This window comes from Corvus moneduloides, chromosome 7 (genome assembly GCF_009650955.1).
Source record: "Corvus moneduloides isolate bCorMon1 chromosome 7, bCorMon1.pri, whole genome shotgun sequence".
Taxonomy (NCBI): Eukaryota; Metazoa; Chordata; class Aves; order Passeriformes; family Corvidae; genus Corvus; species Corvus moneduloides.
The window spans coordinates 22,372,651-22,389,664 of record NC_045482.1 but is presented as its reverse complement, the minus strand read 5'-3'; the positions used below and the strand labels follow the sequence as shown (position 1 = coordinate 22,389,664).

The window sequence follows — 17,014 nt, the reverse complement described above, 5'->3', positions numbered from 1 at the left end:
AGGAAGGGAGGGAGGGAGGGAGGAAGGAATTCGGAATTCGGAAGGGAGGGAGGGAGGAAGGAAGGAAGGAAGGGAGGGAGGGAGGGAGGAAGGAATTCGGAATTCGGAAGGAAGGAAGGAAGGAAGGAAGGAAGGAAGGAATTTGGAAACAAGGAAACATGGATTAGAGGGCTGTTTGCATTGGTTTGACTTGGCAATCTCAAAAAATTTGAAGAAAAGTTATGGGGCAGTTTCCACACTTACGGAGTATATTGCACTTAACATTTTTCAAAGCTGTCCTCCTGTTCTGAACCAGAATTTATGGTAATGAAGAATAACTGTCTCTTCAGTCATGTTCCCCTCTTTTGCTTCATCTTACATGATTTCTTTTTCAACTAAAGATAATTCAAAGGTCACACAACTCTTTTCTGGGAATCATTGTGGACAAAACATGATGGAACAGAATGCTGAGTTTGTTTTATCATTCCAAAGAAACCACTTTTAAGATCTCAGTGACACTAAAATATTAAAATAAAATGAAATGGACTGCAAAGAGGCACACGGCATATACACATGAGAAGTCAACAGAAAAGAAGCTTGAAAAAATTTATTTAAGGCTATCATTTAATATCCTTAAAGCTTAGCCTTTTTATAACAAAGGTTTTAAGAGGGATATTCACTTCTCAGGCATTTGTAACTGCCAGCCCCTTATGAATTAAACATATAATTGGTGATTGAATAATTTGTGTGTAGAAGTAAATTTTTTAGAAAAATAATTTTATCCTTAAATATAAATGGAGTTACTTTAGTCCTAATAAATGGAAAATATGAAGTTATCGAACTTTCATAGTCTTAAAGCTGTTAAGAAAACCATCCCTTAGACAACAGGTTTTCCATATATAAACCTTTGGCAACACTAAACTATAGTACAATTATTTCCTGGCATGCAAGGTGACATAGCTTTGTTACACCAAATGTAAATGACAAAATACAGATTTCAGAATCTCTTAATAACTGGCAGTTGATGAAATGAAGATCTTCATTTATCCCTTTTTATTCTGCATTTTTACTGGTATTCTTCCAAAAGGTCTCTGGGGGGAAAAGAAAAGAAAAAAAGCAGCAGCAATTAGGAAATATTCTAAGTCTCCTAAGATTTATGAAATATGTGTGGAACATATTTTTTCTGTTTAAGAGTGAGCAGATGTTAGTTCCACAGACCTCTCAATGCCTATCTCTAATAACAGATTGAAAACAATTATTCCTAAAAGAAAAGTGTTTTACTAGCTTCTAATCGATTCTTTTCCTAAATTGTTTGTTTCAATGCTGAACTACAAACACAAAAATAGTAACATGCTAATAAAAACCGTATTTTAACTGTACCTTCTAAATTTTTTGAGCCAATATTTGTTGTTTCAGATTTCCAAAATCAACTAGTCTTTTTGGGGGCTTCAGTAATGCAAAGGGGAAATCCAACATTTAAAAAAAATCTGGCCACTCACAAGTGTCTTGAGTTGGCATTTAATTATTTTTTAAATGTTTTGTTAATTTTAACAAACAATTCCCAACTATTAACCTGTTCGCAGAGCTCACTTAGAAAATGCTGCTTTGCCTACATACAGGCGAACTAAAGCAGGTTCTTAAACAGTCACCTGTCAGGAACACAGATTACAGCACTGTTCCCTAATGACAAGCTGCATTTTAAGGCAGTGTTTTGTATCACAGTCTTTAAAGAATAATCAATTTGATGTAATTATACCAATAAATATTTCTGATTTTATAATGTCCATGCAAAGAAAAGTTTTATTTTTCGATAATTTAATCTGACCTTATTTCTGGTAACAGTTGGTGGCAAAACTACTCTCAAGTTAAATAGGAAACTATCAGAGAGGTTCAGCATTGATAAAAAAATTCAAATAACATTTGGAACAAGTTCCATTTAGTGTCTTACCCTTCTTCATCTGTCTGTAACAAAGTTTGCAACATAGTACAGATATATCACTAGCTAAGAGAAAAATTAGTAGTATTTTTCCTATGTGTGACAAATCCATTTTAAACACTGGTATTAAGAACAGTATAAAATTCAGGCACCTTTGAGTAACTTTTGTGTTAATTAGCCATTTTAGGAACTCTTTGGCAGCCATGTCATCAAGGACTTTGTTGATATCACTCGTGAAAGTGCCATCTGCATGTCTTCGACCCATTTCTTCGGCCACAAGAGCTTTTTCTGGGAAACTTCAAAGGTAAGAAATTATCAACCAATGTGCAGATCTAAATAAACAAACGATTTAAAAGGGCCTTATTACAGCGTTCTACTACACTGCATATTTCCTGCGATTTTAAGGAGTTAAGGGCTGAGCCTGATGTTAGGGCTCAGTACAGCACAACGCATGTCAGAACATCTCTTGAGGCATTATTTTCAAACCAGACAACTGCTCCTTCCAGTGAGCCTAAACTCCTCTCCAGCAGCTTTGAAAAAGCCATACATGCAAAAATATATCTCAGTCTGCAATGTCTATACCATGTAGACTAGGCATCAGTACCTTTACTAAGAATTGTTATTTAGGAAATACAACTGTTAAAATATTACAGTCAAATGTTCATACCTTTTTTTTTTTCTTTTATTTGGACTTAAGGCCTAGTTATTTCCTTAAAATTACATTGCATAAGAATTTAGATATCAGGAGCAGCAATTTTTTTTTTTTTGCAGGGGCATGGTTGAAATAGCTGTAAAGCACCTGTATAAAACCTATGTGCTTTTTTGATGTAAAAACATAGAATGTAGCATTTTATACTTGGAATCAGATCCTGATTCTTGTTCTATTCTTTTTTGACTGCTGGAAAACCAGTATGTCAAAGCCAGAGTTTGATTTAGAAAACTTTCCTCTCTTGTTTCATCCCACCAAATATAGGAAGATTTTAATGGGTTTCACTAAGGTGGGCTGAAGCTGAAGCACCCTGGGCCCTGGATCCAATGACAGGCAGACTGGCTGATTTCAAGGAATTCTATATACAAGTAATACCAAATATTGGAAAGCAGAAGGGTTGTCTACAATTAATTGCCCATCTAGGTTTCTAAGTTCAACTGAGGTTGTGTTTCTCTCAAATGGATACAGAAATACCCTACTTCTGCTGATGAAAATAAAACATGACAGAAAAACAAGTGGAAGTCTGAACATAACTAGGAAGCGGAACCAGCTTTTCCCTTCTCTATATAGCTGAACTAATTTATTTAACTCTGTTTTCTTCAGGAAATTGTCAATATTTACAAAACTTAGTTTTACCTATTTAGTCTTCCTTAACTACAACACACAATCTTGTCTTACAGATTGTATTTTATTATTATTATTATTTATTATTATATTTTATGTAATGCGAGAGACTTACATAGTACTTTACAGCTGGTAGAATATATACTCAGAGGATGAACTGAAATCCCTGCCCCAAGGAGCTTACAGTCTAAAGGCACAAGTAAGTATGGTTAACAGGTGGGGAGTGGCAGCTGCATGGTGTAGCTCCTCACCATGCAGAGCTGGAAATAGATGAGCAGAAGGTGCCTGCAGGAGACTGAAGGTAATGCCATTCTAAGTGTAAGACCATCATGACAAAAGATGTAAAGTCATGAGGGAGTACATGAAGTGAATAGCATAGAGAAATCTGCAAGGAGTATGTGGAGAACAAGATAAAAATGGAAGAAGTCATAGGTAGGTGAAGTCATTAGTGGAGCATTGTGTCCAGGGAACCGTGAACCATAGCAAAAGAATTAGAGGCATCTTAAAAAGGAAAATAAGTTATAGTCATAGCAAATGGTAGTTGTTATGGCAGCAGCAACTTGGGGAGACTCTGAGAAGCATGGGAAGAGGAAAAGAAGTTATTAGTTACTGCTGGGAATGATCATCAGCACATGGAGTACAGCTGATAACTGATAACAATGATAATATGGGAAAAATTTAATCTTGGAAATACTGCAGAGGAAAAGATTGACTTCAAAAGAAAAAAAGAGAAGGCAATTTAAGATGACTACCTTGAATAATCTCAATGATAGTTAAGGAGACTGTAAGCAATGTTATGTGAAGGGGGAAGGGTGGTAGAAGAGGAAGGTCTGGTTTAGTTTTAGATGTGTTGACCTTAAATAAAACTTGACCTTTTAGAATGTAACAGCATACTGAACAGGTTTCAATCTGTATTTGAACTTAAAAATGTAAAGTGGTGGTCTATTATCCACGGAATATCTTCTAATACAAAAGAAAGCATGAAGTACAGCAAGAATGATCAAAAACACATCAAAGTTTCATCAGACATGATTTCTAACCCCAAACCAAGGCAAAATTTAATAATAGGAATGGATGGATTCTTACTCTCTTCTTCCTCGTCCATTCACTAACCAGGCGATGAACTCTTTGGCAGCTTGACCTTCCAAATAAGAGGTGATATCACTGGTGTAGGTGCCTTCAGCATGTCTCTCAAATTCAGCATGACGCTTGGAGATTGCATTGCTGAAAGAAGAGCAATACTGTAGGAGCAGACTGCATAAGAATTTAACTTTTTAACAATCTTTATTGATTTAAATTTCCTACTTGCCAGACTAGCATTTCTATAAGAGAGAGGGGTTCTTTTTGCTTCTCAAATTGGTCTTGATATATTTTTTCCTGATATATTTCAGTTCCAAAGCTATTGCCTGTACTATGCAATACAGTTTTGTGCAGAGATTCCCAAACTGGTTCTGAACAACTCAGTTCAGGTGTGGAAAGCAATTACAGCTGTATTGGAATGGTCTTCTGCTAGACTAGTTAGCTATGAGCAAGAAGCTGTATTGTATTATACAGACATGCTTTTTGGTACCCTTTGTTAGATGTTCCTCTTATCTTCACCTCTTTTTGCTGAGCCAAACTATTCAGACTTAATTCCTTTCAAATTTACATTTTGAGTTGTTTTATGAACACCCTTTTATTCATCGCTCTGACCAAGTCATAATCTCGGAAAACTTTCAAGCCTGATCAACTCCATCTTGTTAAAGACATTTATCTTCTCCCTCCCTACACCTCACTGTGATTCTTTCTCTGATATAACACAAAATTATGTTACAGTGGCTCTTGGGAAGGCAAACTGCACTGAGAAGTAGGCATGTTATGGAATATTTTCCATGAACAAATTCCCTAGCATTTCTGTTTCAGAATTTGCTAATCTCTGCCCAAATCTAGCTCTTTCTATTATTTTTTCTTCTTGGGATGTCATCATTCCTCCTAATTTAGTACCATCTGCACTTTTCATCAGCAGTGCTAACTAGAGTTGTTTGGAGCATTTTTAATGAAATGTTAATTTTTTTTGAGATATGCTGTTTCAATGAAGCAGAAACATTATTACAAATTTGTTATTAATATTGACAGTGTGAACTCAAGGATCTTTGTGATCTGGGCTATCCTTTTTGGATTTTCTGAAAAATGAAAGAATGAATGTAGGTATTTTAATCTGTTTTGCAAAACCACTTACTCAATTTCTTATTTATTTATTTAAAATTTCCAATCTATCTAACCCTTTCCCAAAACCACAGTCAAGAAACAGAATTCTGGCCTTCAGCAGGTCTTGTGTTCTCCTTTCTGTAATAAGTAGTTTATGTGACATGGGACTGAGAGCTGAGGGCTGAGCAGTGCATCATGTTTAATCAGCTCTCTGCAATTTTTCCTGGCCATCTTCCTTTCACTAATCTTCTCACTGATTTTTTATTCTTCAACATAATGTGTTTGGTTTTTTTTCTTCATCCTTTTTCTATACTGATTTTCTTTTTATTTTATTCTCTGCTCTCCCTGATTACTTGAAATGTGCTTTCCTGAAACGTATTCTCATCCTGTTGCATTCCTTGCACCCACTGCATATAGCTATAGAACACAGGTGCAGGAATAAAAACCATAGAGACATATCCTCCTTCTTTTTTACACCAGTAAACAGCTGGTGTGAAATAACGTACTTGATTGATATTTCTTTGATTGTGGTAACATTGTAAAGAATACTAGTTGTTTTCTTTCTTGTTTAACTGAAAATGAGCTCAGACTGGTTTCAAATAACAAGTTGTGACATATAGAATACCTTGAGAGCTGGTCAGGGACTTTGTCATTTTCTTTGTCCTCCTGTCCTTGTTGGCTGTAGTGAAATTGAACAATCATTAGATCATTATTACCAATACACTGCAGAGCCTGCATAAGCTTGTATTGGTTATTATTTAAGTATTATGGTAAACCCCCATGACTGACAGGTGAATATTATATTCATTGTATTTCAGACATATGAATTCAAATTAATACAATGTGTAGAAATTGTTACTTTATACTTTAAAGGCTTCCACAGAGATTTAGAAGCATTAACATAATAGATTTTTGGATTCTTTTTGGACAGATTTTCTCTAGAACACAAGACTGAAACACTTCTACATTATTCTTACTCTCAGCTTGGTAGCTTGAGTTTAATCAAAGAGTATTTGAAAAAAGATATGCCAACTTATATTGGTCATATGGGTTAATTATCCAGTGGTCAACAAAACTTAAACTTCAGCTCCCTTTTTAAAAATGAAACCTCAGGATTAGACTATCCATAGATAGGAAAGTTTTGTTAAGGCCTAATGGCCCAGAATTGTACATTATGTTTATATATTTTATTCATATTGAACTTCATTCATTCACTGAGACAATGTACCCCGAAGAGGCTGAGACAGTTTTTTAGGTGGCATAACAGATACTACACTTTGATTTAACCAAATCATTTTGACTGATTTTGCATATGTTTCTCATTTCTAATAATATATTAATATTCTATTAATGGCTGGACTTAATGATCTTAGAGGTCCTTTCCAACCTAAATGATTCTATGATTGTATATATAAATTTTCCTCAAGTACTTTACTTATTTGAGGATTGTCCATGGTCTGAGATGGGAAGCTGATACCAAGAAAGCGAATTGGCTGGATTTTTGGCTGTTTCTGTGCATGAAGATCTGTATCAATGTGACCAAAGAGCTTACCCATTTCTTTTAGTGCTCATTAACCATTGCACAAAGTCCTGAGCTCGTCTGGTGTCCAGGTACTTGGTGTAGTCACTGGTGAATGTGCCTTGTGAGTGACGTTTCACTTCATTCGGCTGTCTAGATTCATCTATTGGTTCAGAATGGGAAGCTTTGAATGATCTGTGAAAAGTTTAGACCTTGTAAATCGGCAGTGGTTACAGTACAGTCTACAAGTGCATGGATTTTTCTTTTAACAATACTATGTTTTACTCCCACAAAGTGAAAGCAAGTGGCATATTGATCACTATCTGTCTGGTAAAAGGAATCTGTATGGTAGATTGGATACTGCACAATTACTCACTCTTCTTGGATAAATAAGGTAGCTATTGTTTTAATACCCCAAATTGCTGTGCTATGCTTTGCAATATCAAAAATTTGTCAATTTCAGTGGTAGACTAAGAACTGCGTAAAGCTATCTTTAAATTATAGTATGTTTGGCTTCAAAGTATAAGAAAACTAAGTTCAGGCCAAGTATTTGTAAAAGTTTGGTCTAAAGAATTTACCTTGATTTCTCCTCTGTATCCTGAAGAGGATTTTGCCAGCTGCCTTGAACTATCATTAAAAGGAGACCAGCAACAAAATAAATGCTTTTCATTTTCATTGCCTGTCAAAACAGAAATAAGGCAACAAAGAAAAATGTTATACTGTTTACATATGTCTGAGTCAATTAGATCGAAAAGAGACATTCTTAATGCTGATCTAAACCTGAAGAAAGAGCCTGCTAGTTTGGGTTCCATGTCCAGTGGGTAACATTTTAGGGCCTTGGGTAGGCATTCAAAAGATGTAGTCTCTGTTCCAGTCTTTAGGCTGTAGTTTGTATTTTAGAACTCAAGGAGAACTGAGAGCAACTGCATCCTCACTTTCTTTTGCAGTGTGAGGATAAAGGTCTGCTCTCTCCTTTTCTCTGTGTTCAGCTGATGGCAAGCACTAGATCTGTAATACAGTTCTATTGCAAAACTAGGGGTAGTGATGTGACTGCGATTTTTTCCCCAGCTCATTCACTAGAGAAAAAACAAAGCAAATCTTTGTCAAGAATACTGTCACATTAGCAGCTTCCCATTCTTTCATTCTCACAGAAGTTGCAATGGGTTCACATCAGCAAAACGTCACTGGAAATAATTTCATCATGTACTTGGGCTGATACTTGTGTATCTGAAAAAGCCCTTCTGCCATCCATGGCATTTTCCTATGGAAGTTTATGGTGCAGTCTGAAAAACAAAGGGAGATAGGACACATGAGTGCCTTGAAGTAAAGTGGTAGCAAAGTAAGTCCCAGTCAAAAAACACCCTCCCCACTAAATGAAATCTGTGCCATACTCCTGTGGCTCTACTGCAGGAGTTACTTGTTGAAGTTCAATGATATATAAAATAAGGCAGTCTGAGTGAAAATATATATATTCTCTATTGTAATGCCTTGTCACAATAGTCTGAATTTAAATACACTATGGGGTGGAGGAAGCCTTAGAAAATTATGAGGGAACGATGTGTAGTGAAGGTGCAGATTACTCCATTTTGAGATGGAGAGGTGGCTCTGCACTGAGCAATGCAAATGAGGGGGCTATATGAACACCTCTGAAAAGGTAATCTCCGGCATCAAAAATCTTACTGCTGTAGGGCTTCTACTCTGCCCCAGTTCTCTGCCCCTTCATAGCAGATTTTTTTTGAAACCTGTTTCTTCCATCTGTTTTAAAATTACTTATACTTGGAGATGCAAAGCTTGACTGTTGGCAGGCGTTTTACCAATGGTTAGGAAGAATCTATTGCTACTCGTACTTTGTGAGGCCTGATTTTTAAGAGAATCTCAATGAATAATATGAATATTTTACTAGAATACCTCAGTATCAGTATCAAAATACTTGAGGCAATCAAAATCTTAATCAAATATTGCTGAAACCCAGGAAAATAAATGTACAACTATAATATTTTCTGATGGATTTTACTATTAAGCAATGGGGTCAGTTTCCCTCTCTCCACCAAAAGCCACTACCAGTGTTGCTCATTTTTTCGTCAGTGTCTGGAGACTCGTTTCTGCCTTGTGCATTGTCCTGGTATATGAGATTTGACTCTCTCACTTGAACACACCCGGCTATAGTACCAACATATACCACGGTGGTCAGGTGGTCATGTAGTCAGTCTTATTAAAACCCTAACTATAGTACTGAAATCTGTTTTCACTGTTTCGTTTGGAGCTGTAATTTGGTGGTGCAACACTGACATCCAATGTTTATCTCAAAGAATGCATAATTTCACATTTCATAGGCTTCTAGCAATGGAACAAAAGCTCTGCCTATTCTTTGGGAAATGGCTCTGTTGTGGTCATTTCAAAATGGTGTGATTGACCCCTGTGGCAGCTGATATGGCTGTAAATGAATTAACCTGGACTTGGACACCAGATAAAGTCTGCCTGTTACACCACACGTAAGTAAATTTGCCCTGCTTAATAGTCCTAGCTTACAGCCGTCTGTAGCTTTATTAAACGGCGATCCAGATTAGCCATAAACCCAAGTCACTGGGGCGGAATGAAATATCCAACACCAAAAGCTTTTCTTTCATACAAAACTTATTAAAAAATAGTTTAAAGTCGCTGTAGTCAGTAAAGAGATATTCAGTGATTTCAGTTTATCTTGGCTCTAACTCTAATGTCGCAGGCCTATAGAACTTTCAGATGTGAACAGTACCACTAGCCACTTCATTCCTTAGTATTAAGATTAAAGCTAAATGCATATTCAGCTTCTTTCTAAATTTTTCAGAATCAAAATAGGGAGATTATTAAAAAGAAAGATGTATAAATGCAGTTTTTGAAATTTATAACATTTTCAGGTAAGAGAATCCTTATTAATAAAATAAGCTTTGTCAAAAACTATTAACCTTCTGTCATATATGTTCTTTAAAAAATTTAGAATCAGTTTTGTTTGTTCAACATTTAGTACTTGCTATTGGTAAGTCAAACCAGCAACAGCAGTTCTTGACAAGTTAAATAAGATACAGTTTTAAAGGAAGAAATTGTAATTTTATTCTTGGTAACATAGACATGTTTTATAGAGAAAAAGAGATGATCAGAAAAATAGTATTTTCTTAGTTTATGCTAGCTAATCAATTAATTTCCCAATCAGAAGAAAGGTTTTATTTGCTCTAAGTTTTTTAGGTCACCAGTAGATACTGCTAAAAACCATGGAAACTTATTGTCAAGGTGCAGGAAAACTAAAGCTAATCTTACACAGAAAATTTTTATTCCTATGCATATTAGACTAATGAAAATATTTTCATTTCTTTCTGATCAAAAATGAAAGATTTAAGACATCTCAGTTTGAAGCACCAGAAATATGTAAGAAATATACCTCTCAAATCTTGATCAGATATTTATTTGAATATTATTTCCTTGACCAACTTGATTTTTCTAGTTTTCTAATATATTCTGCTACAGGTATCTTTTGTAGCTATGTACAATTTTAACTAGCATAATTTCACTGAGTTTTCAAAAAAATCTTTCAAAAGTCACATTTGTATTTATTTCCAGTTTAAAAATGGAAATTATGAAGTGGTAAAAAAAGGAAATATTTTCATATGAACATGTATGAATGAATAAAATAAATTTCTGTTGACAGGAAACTGTCTGCAAATAGCAGTAATTTCTAGAAAAAAATAAATTACTTTTTCAGGTAGGTGTATTTTACATCTAATTTACCTAACATGCCTTGTGGAAAGTTCTGTAAAATACAACAGTTCTAGTCTAAGGAATTCCATAGTAGGATGGAAGACTAAATTAAATTTTATACAATAATCACAATAACTATTGAAAGGCTTTTATTTTACTTCTGTGCTATAAAATTTCCTTTTCTGATCTTACAGTGATATGAAAATAATAGTTGCTTGAGACAAACTAATCTAAAAGTGGGGCAGTGGAGTGACAGTCTGTAGGGTGACAGTGACAATCTGTCTTGGACAGTTTGAAATCAGTGTCCACATAAACTCACTGAATTTGTTTCCATGCTTCTAACTTAATCCCCATTGATTCATATTTAGGCAGTATCTCTAAGGAGTGAATAATTTTAAACTCACATTAATTAAATATCTCTACAGAAGGTACTAAAGGAGATAAAAATATAAAAATCAATAATTGTGTATCTCATTTAAATTCTTACTACAATTCTTGTCTTTGATGTTCTCATGGCTATTCTTCCTTCTTTCAATTAATTCTGCAACACAAACTGTTGATTTCCCTTTTTCAGATCATTCTTTGTTGAAGTAATCAATACATTAAAAGATTTAAATGATGATGTCATTGACTCCAAATAACAGTGAGTATAACCTCAGAAGAAAACACCAATTTGCTGAAAGATCCACACCTCTATTGCAAACTTTGGGCAACACAATGTAGATAATGCACTCGGCTTTCTCAAATAAATAACTGGTAGTTCATATAAATCTTACCTTATTATACTTTGAAGTAATACGTGGCAGTTGCAGAAAGAGCTACTCTCTCTTCTGCAACTATGGCAAGCCTTGAAGATCCTGAGCTCTGCCTAGCTGCCTCTTTTGCACAGACTTATATATATACTGTTCAGCTCTAGTAAGCATTACAGGAGTGCATCATTGCTGACAGTTTCCTTATTCAACTTAAAAAAAAAAGTCATCGTATTTGCTATTCATTTCATTTGATAATTTTACAAGCAATTTCACACATTCATTCTGCTTACTTTATGACATCAATGCTAACATGGATTTGCAAAAGGAGTGAGGTAGCAACGTCCAAAGAAGTAAATATCAAACAGAAGGGCATTAACTTGACAAACAGTGGGCAAAAGGTACCTGGGATCAAGGCAGCAATTTCTCCAATTTCTGATTTGCCACATTTAACATTTAGAATCCTGATTCTGTTAACATCAATAGAATTGTTTCCATTTATCAATTTTAAATCAGGGTTTATAAACTTAACCCATTGTTAAAAATAACCAGCACAACTTCCCCAAAGCCCTTGAATGATTCTTCAAGTAATCTTGTGCCAATATAATGAATATGAAGAGATGTGAAATACTGCACTGATGGCTACCCACTATGCAATGCCTAGCACAGGTGAAATTTAAAAAAAATGTTTTGATCAGCCTTAGATGTAAAATTCCCACTTTGCAAATACTACTGTAAGAAAATTCATACTCACTTGAGAACTATATGCCAAACATTCACTATAAATTGAGTTTAACACAGTGGCCTATAGATTTATGCAAGATAAACTTTTTGCTCACCTTTCAATTCCCTACAAGAAAAAAAATTAAACAAAATATTGATATTTATACTAGTGCCTGTTCTATGCAACTATTGTTCAATATTGGAGACAAATTCATAGCTGTGGTGGGGCAGCACTGCCAAAGAAAGCCATGTTCAGCCAGCCAGTGACAACACAGAGACTGAGACAGGTAGGGGAGATAGGTAGGAGGAAGGTTCTGGAATCACAGTAGACACCTCACTAAATGTTAAGGACAGCCTGTACTCCAGTCTGGAGTGGCTCATGGTCTGGCTTGTGGTACAAGGCACATATTACAACAAACCTTCTTATTTCCCTTAGTACTGCTCCTCCAAGCCAGCAAAGAATATGCTTCAGTGAGGTAATTGCTGACTGACCATAGCCAGAATTGGCATAGCACATAAGATACAACTGAGGTAGTGTATAAACTTAATAACCACGTTAGAGTGGCAAAAAAAATTTACTGGATCCTTCCTAGAGCTCTATCCTAAATACCTGGCTGTATTTAGTACCACAGTAGGGGTTCAGGGAAACGTTAAGTCTCACTACACAGTCGTCACCATCAAATTTAATATTTTTGGGTATAATTTTTCTGTGCTATTGGATCCATCTGCTGAGATTTATGGTTTATTTTTTTCATTTTTAGTCCTCGGGGCGGGCCACCTGGCCGCTCCAGCAGAGGCCACCAGCGCGTCCTGCAGTACCCGGGCAATGCAGCAGATGGGGATCAAAGGGCCCTTTCCACCGCTTCTGCACCAGGAGGACACGCACACACTTGACATGGATTGCTGCAATCATCTCTCTACATGCTGAGTTAAAGATACTTTGGAACAAAGCAATACAGAATGTGAGACAGTATCCTCTCCTCCAGGAAACAGTTAGTTTTTCTCTTTTTGTTTAGCTCAGTTTATTTTCTTGTGTCATATAAATTTCCTTGTTTACAGTAGGATGATTCCAGAAAAAAAAAATGAGACAGAGCACCTTAGTGCACCTGGTTGGGAAGGTTGTTACAGAGCTGTATCATCTAGAAGGTCATCTGGCATCTAGAAGGTGACTGGTTATTTGTTTTTCAAATGGTACACAGAAAATAAAATGTATGGGAAAGAGGTGAACTGCCATCAAGAGACATGCAACCCTCAGTTGCCACAGCTAAGTCTATGTTATATATTTCAGGAGCACAGCAAACAAGAGTTTGCTCAAAAAACAAAAGCGGAAAACAAACAAAAGCGGAAAATTATATCAAGTGTATGAAACATGCATATGTACCCAGGTTTGTTCCTCTCACATTTTAGAATACACCGGTTAGTTTGCACCTCTTGGCAAAAATCAAGGGCAACTCTCATCTAGATCGTTGTGCTCAAATGAGACAGTACTTTGAACCAGACTAAGAGACAGAACCTGAAAGTGGCCTGCCTTCAGGAAATTTTCATGTTTCTCATGATTCACCTGGAGTTGTTGGGTTCACTGTATCTGGAGTTTTTCAAAGTTTTCTGCACCATTGTCTGATTAAAATTGTCAAGATTTGAACATTTTAATGAATTAGGAACTCGCTGACTTTTGACAGTAAGAAATAAAAAAATACTCATCAAATGCTTTCAAAAAAGTGACCTCCCCAAATTCTCCTGTGTATTTCTTCATTACATATTTATTACTATTGTACTATTATCCATTACATGTCTAAAGGGAGGAGGATGTATCTTGGGATATGACTACAGGCCCACACGCTTTACTTTCTTATATTATACAGAAAGCATTCTCTCCTAACTGTGTCAGCTGTGAGTTCAGAGGGCTGGGCTCTGCAGCCCCTCTCGTTTTGCTACCTTTCTTACATCATAATCACCTGAAAGAGCATTCCCCTACTGAGAATGGGAACCAGTATGTGTGAACACATGCACACATAAAACACCATGTTACGTCCATAAATGCGTACTTGTACATAACACACACAATGTGTGCCTATGTACATATACAACTCCATGGCTACCCTTTGGGAAGCAAGAATGGCCTTCCCAAATGGAGGGTTAGTTTAGGGTCTCTCAGCCCTTCCACAACATGCAGCTCCATGCTCTCTGCCACGGATGCTGAATGGTTTGTACCTCAGGAGTGACAGCCATTGTAACTGTGCTGTAGCCCACACTGTCTGCTCGCATAAGTTGGAATCGCTCCACTGCAAGCCAATGGAGCTGCATCAATTTGCGCAAGTAGAAGAGCTAGCCAAATATGTACCAGTTATTTTACATTCTGAGAAGACAATGTTCATAATTGAAAGTAATACCAAATGCTCTTAGCAAATACTATGAATTATTCAGATTAAATATAGAGCCTTCAAATGACTCTATAAAATGTTCTAAACAGCTGTGCCTTGTAATTGGAACTGACTGACAAACTGGAAAGTATTGAATGTAGTCTGAATTGGACTTGATATCTGAGTAAAATGAGTATAACACTAACCATATTCTAGAACCTGGCTGTTTTTCTGCTAAATTCCTCTTCAGGCCTTTTCTTCTTTGCAGCTGCAATAATCCCAAGTGAAGCAAAGCATGTAGCTCCGTGTTTGAAGTATAAGGATTACAGGTTCTTTCATGTGTTCAGTTCACACAGCACGAATGAGGTAGACGATGAAAACAGGTTTGGAGTGGAATCAGTGACTGTCTACTATTTATGTACACTTCAGCTCCTAGAATAAAGCAATTTTTACTTTTCAGCTCTAGTTTCAATTTGTAAAAGCTAGAAAGGATTCACAGTGGAAACTGACTTGTAAACAACTGTATTTGTGGCTATTTATCAAGGGCCTGTCTACTTAATTCAGAACAACTACATCCTATCTTCAGAGGCCTGAATACCTTGTTTAGATGACAGGTATTTGAAGACTAATGTTTCATTGTCTGAAGTGGTATATTTGAGTATCTGAAGTGTGAGAGTGTTATTCAAAAGAGAAAGGAACAGAAAGTGCTCAGCATTTTTTTGAAAACCAGATCTTCTAAAACATTTGAAAGTGGGAAGCAAAACTTTGAGGATGTTCACTCTTGTCATAAGAGCTTAGGTTAATTCAAATTGTGTCCTGGTGTTGGCTCTTACACACCATGTTCTCTGTTTGCAGTATAGTTATATATACTTTTTATTCACATACTTCGTTAGCTTCAGCTTGATACCTCAGGACAAGCCCTTTCAACTTGAACTTTTGAAGATCTGTTACAAAAGAGCCTATCCTGTAGCCTCTTTAGGCTCTTCCCTTCAGTTAAAGTGGAATGGGGCAAATAACTGTCCGGTGAATGTTTGGGGTAATGCTTATAACATGGATTGTGTTTGTAAACAAGGCAGAATGGAACATGTTCTCTTTCTAGAGAAGAAAAAGCTTGGGAGAATCTTATCACTGTATATAAATATCTGAAGGGATGGTCCAAAAAAGACAGCCAGCCTTTTTTTTTTTGGTGCCCAGTGACAGAGCAAGAGGCAACCAGCACAAACTGAAACCTAGAATGTTCTGTCCAAGCATAAGGAAGAACTTGTTTACTATGAGGGTGACAAAGCACTGGCAGCAGTGGCTGCGAGAGGTTGTAGAGTGTCCAGAAGGCTTTTAGATATTAAAAAGCCATCTGGACGAAGTCCTGGGCTACAGGATGTAGGTAGCCCTGTGTGAACAGGGAAGTGGGATAAGTAGACCTCCCAAGTTCCCTTCCAACCCCAACCATTCTGCAATTCTGTTATAGTGTGGGGGTAGGTTTGCAGTGCTCTGCACCATTTCTAGTGATTGACTGTGATGTTACCTGTTATAAGCACAGGACAGCCAGTAATCTGATGTTGGATGTATTTTTAAGAGGATTTTTTTTGACACTCACAGCATCCTAGGACATTTTCTCCTAGGTCATCAAAACACGTGGTTGCTCAATCATAAAGCTTTCAGGTTAGACATTATTTCAGCAACTCAGTGTAAATGTCATACTCTGCTGGAGACATATTCCCATTCTTTGGCAAGAACACTGTGTAAGGCAGAGAAATAAATAACATGAAAAACAATGACGGAACAATGATGGCAGAAAACTGCACTTATTTTAAAAATTTTTTTTCCCCATAACTGCTACCTACAAGCCAGAGTAGATGGTGGACAGTTTGGAAGATAGGTACTCTGGTTGCCTTAGGAAACAAACAGACCTCAGGGCAGATTCATAATGAAATATCTAATGCACCCCTTGTGAAAGAGATACCTTCTGTTATTTTGTTTGGCAGATTTTCCTGAAATGTCCCTTATTTCAAATACTTTCAAAAGCTTCAGACAACAGACTCGTGGGCAGGGTGTGAACAACACATTGCATCATTTTATTACTTAGAGTACCAACAACAGGCCAATCTATCTGCCCAAATTTCCAGAACTTAGAGGATTTTCAAAAGAATAAATAAAATAAAGGTGCAGAAATTGAAAGTGACCTTAATATATTGATATTTATGTCAGATTGATACCGTGCTTTTTTGGAAATTACTCTAGGTTCTCACTGACATATTCAGGTATCTTAAACTTTTAAGCATCTGGGATAAGAGCTTGATTTTTCTCTCTTTCACCACAATGTTGCAATGATTTCCTTGGTGTTGTATCCATATAAAAAATTGAGAGTTAAATCTCAGTATTTCAACTGAATTGTATTCCTTATTTGCAAGATAACCACATTTCTGAGACTAGTGTTGTGTGCAGCAAATGCACATAGGACCATATAATCAACATCTAATTAGGCCCACTTCATGTTAAATT

The 17,014-nt window shown here is 36.3% G+C and overlaps 1 protein-coding gene across 2 annotated transcripts; it reads right to left on the bottom strand.

Moving 5' to 3' along the window:
• Nucleotides 1-547: 547 nt before the first annotated feature.
• On the bottom strand, nucleotides 548-16,463 carry GCG (glucagon). Of its 2 annotated transcripts, none has more exons than XM_032114649.1 (7): nucleotides 14,722-16,463; nucleotides 7,533-7,633; nucleotides 6,988-7,149; nucleotides 6,061-6,114; nucleotides 4,335-4,472; nucleotides 2,068-2,211; nucleotides 548-1,070 (listed from the first exon to the last, which is right to left on the bottom strand). In XM_032114649.1, exons 1-7 carry the CDS (start codon nucleotides 14,722-14,724, stop codon nucleotides 1,046-1,048), a joined length of 627 nt encoding a protein of 208 aa, XP_031970540.1. In that variant the 5' UTR covers nucleotides 14,725-16,463; the 3' UTR covers nucleotides 548-1,045. The 2 variants fall into 2 exon arrangements, with proteins under 2 accessions (XP_031970540.1, XP_031970541.1); XM_032114650.1 differs by lacking the exon at nucleotides 14,722-16,463 and adding an exon at nucleotides 11,460-14,712.
• Nucleotides 16,464-17,014: the final 551 nt, after the last annotated feature.

What these genes read in the sequence shown, in the direction of transcription:
- GCG (XM_032114649.1), bottom strand. An exon ending in ATGAGCACTAAAAGAAATGG is followed by an intron (nt 6,115 to 6,987) that starts GTAAGCTCTTTG and finishes ATTTCACTACAG; the next exon opens with CCAACAAGGACAGGAGGACA. An exon ending in AACACAAAAGTTACTCAAAG is followed by an intron (nt 1,071 to 2,067) that starts GTGCCTGAATTT and finishes TTTTCCCCCCAG; the next exon opens with AGACCTTTTGGAAGAATACC.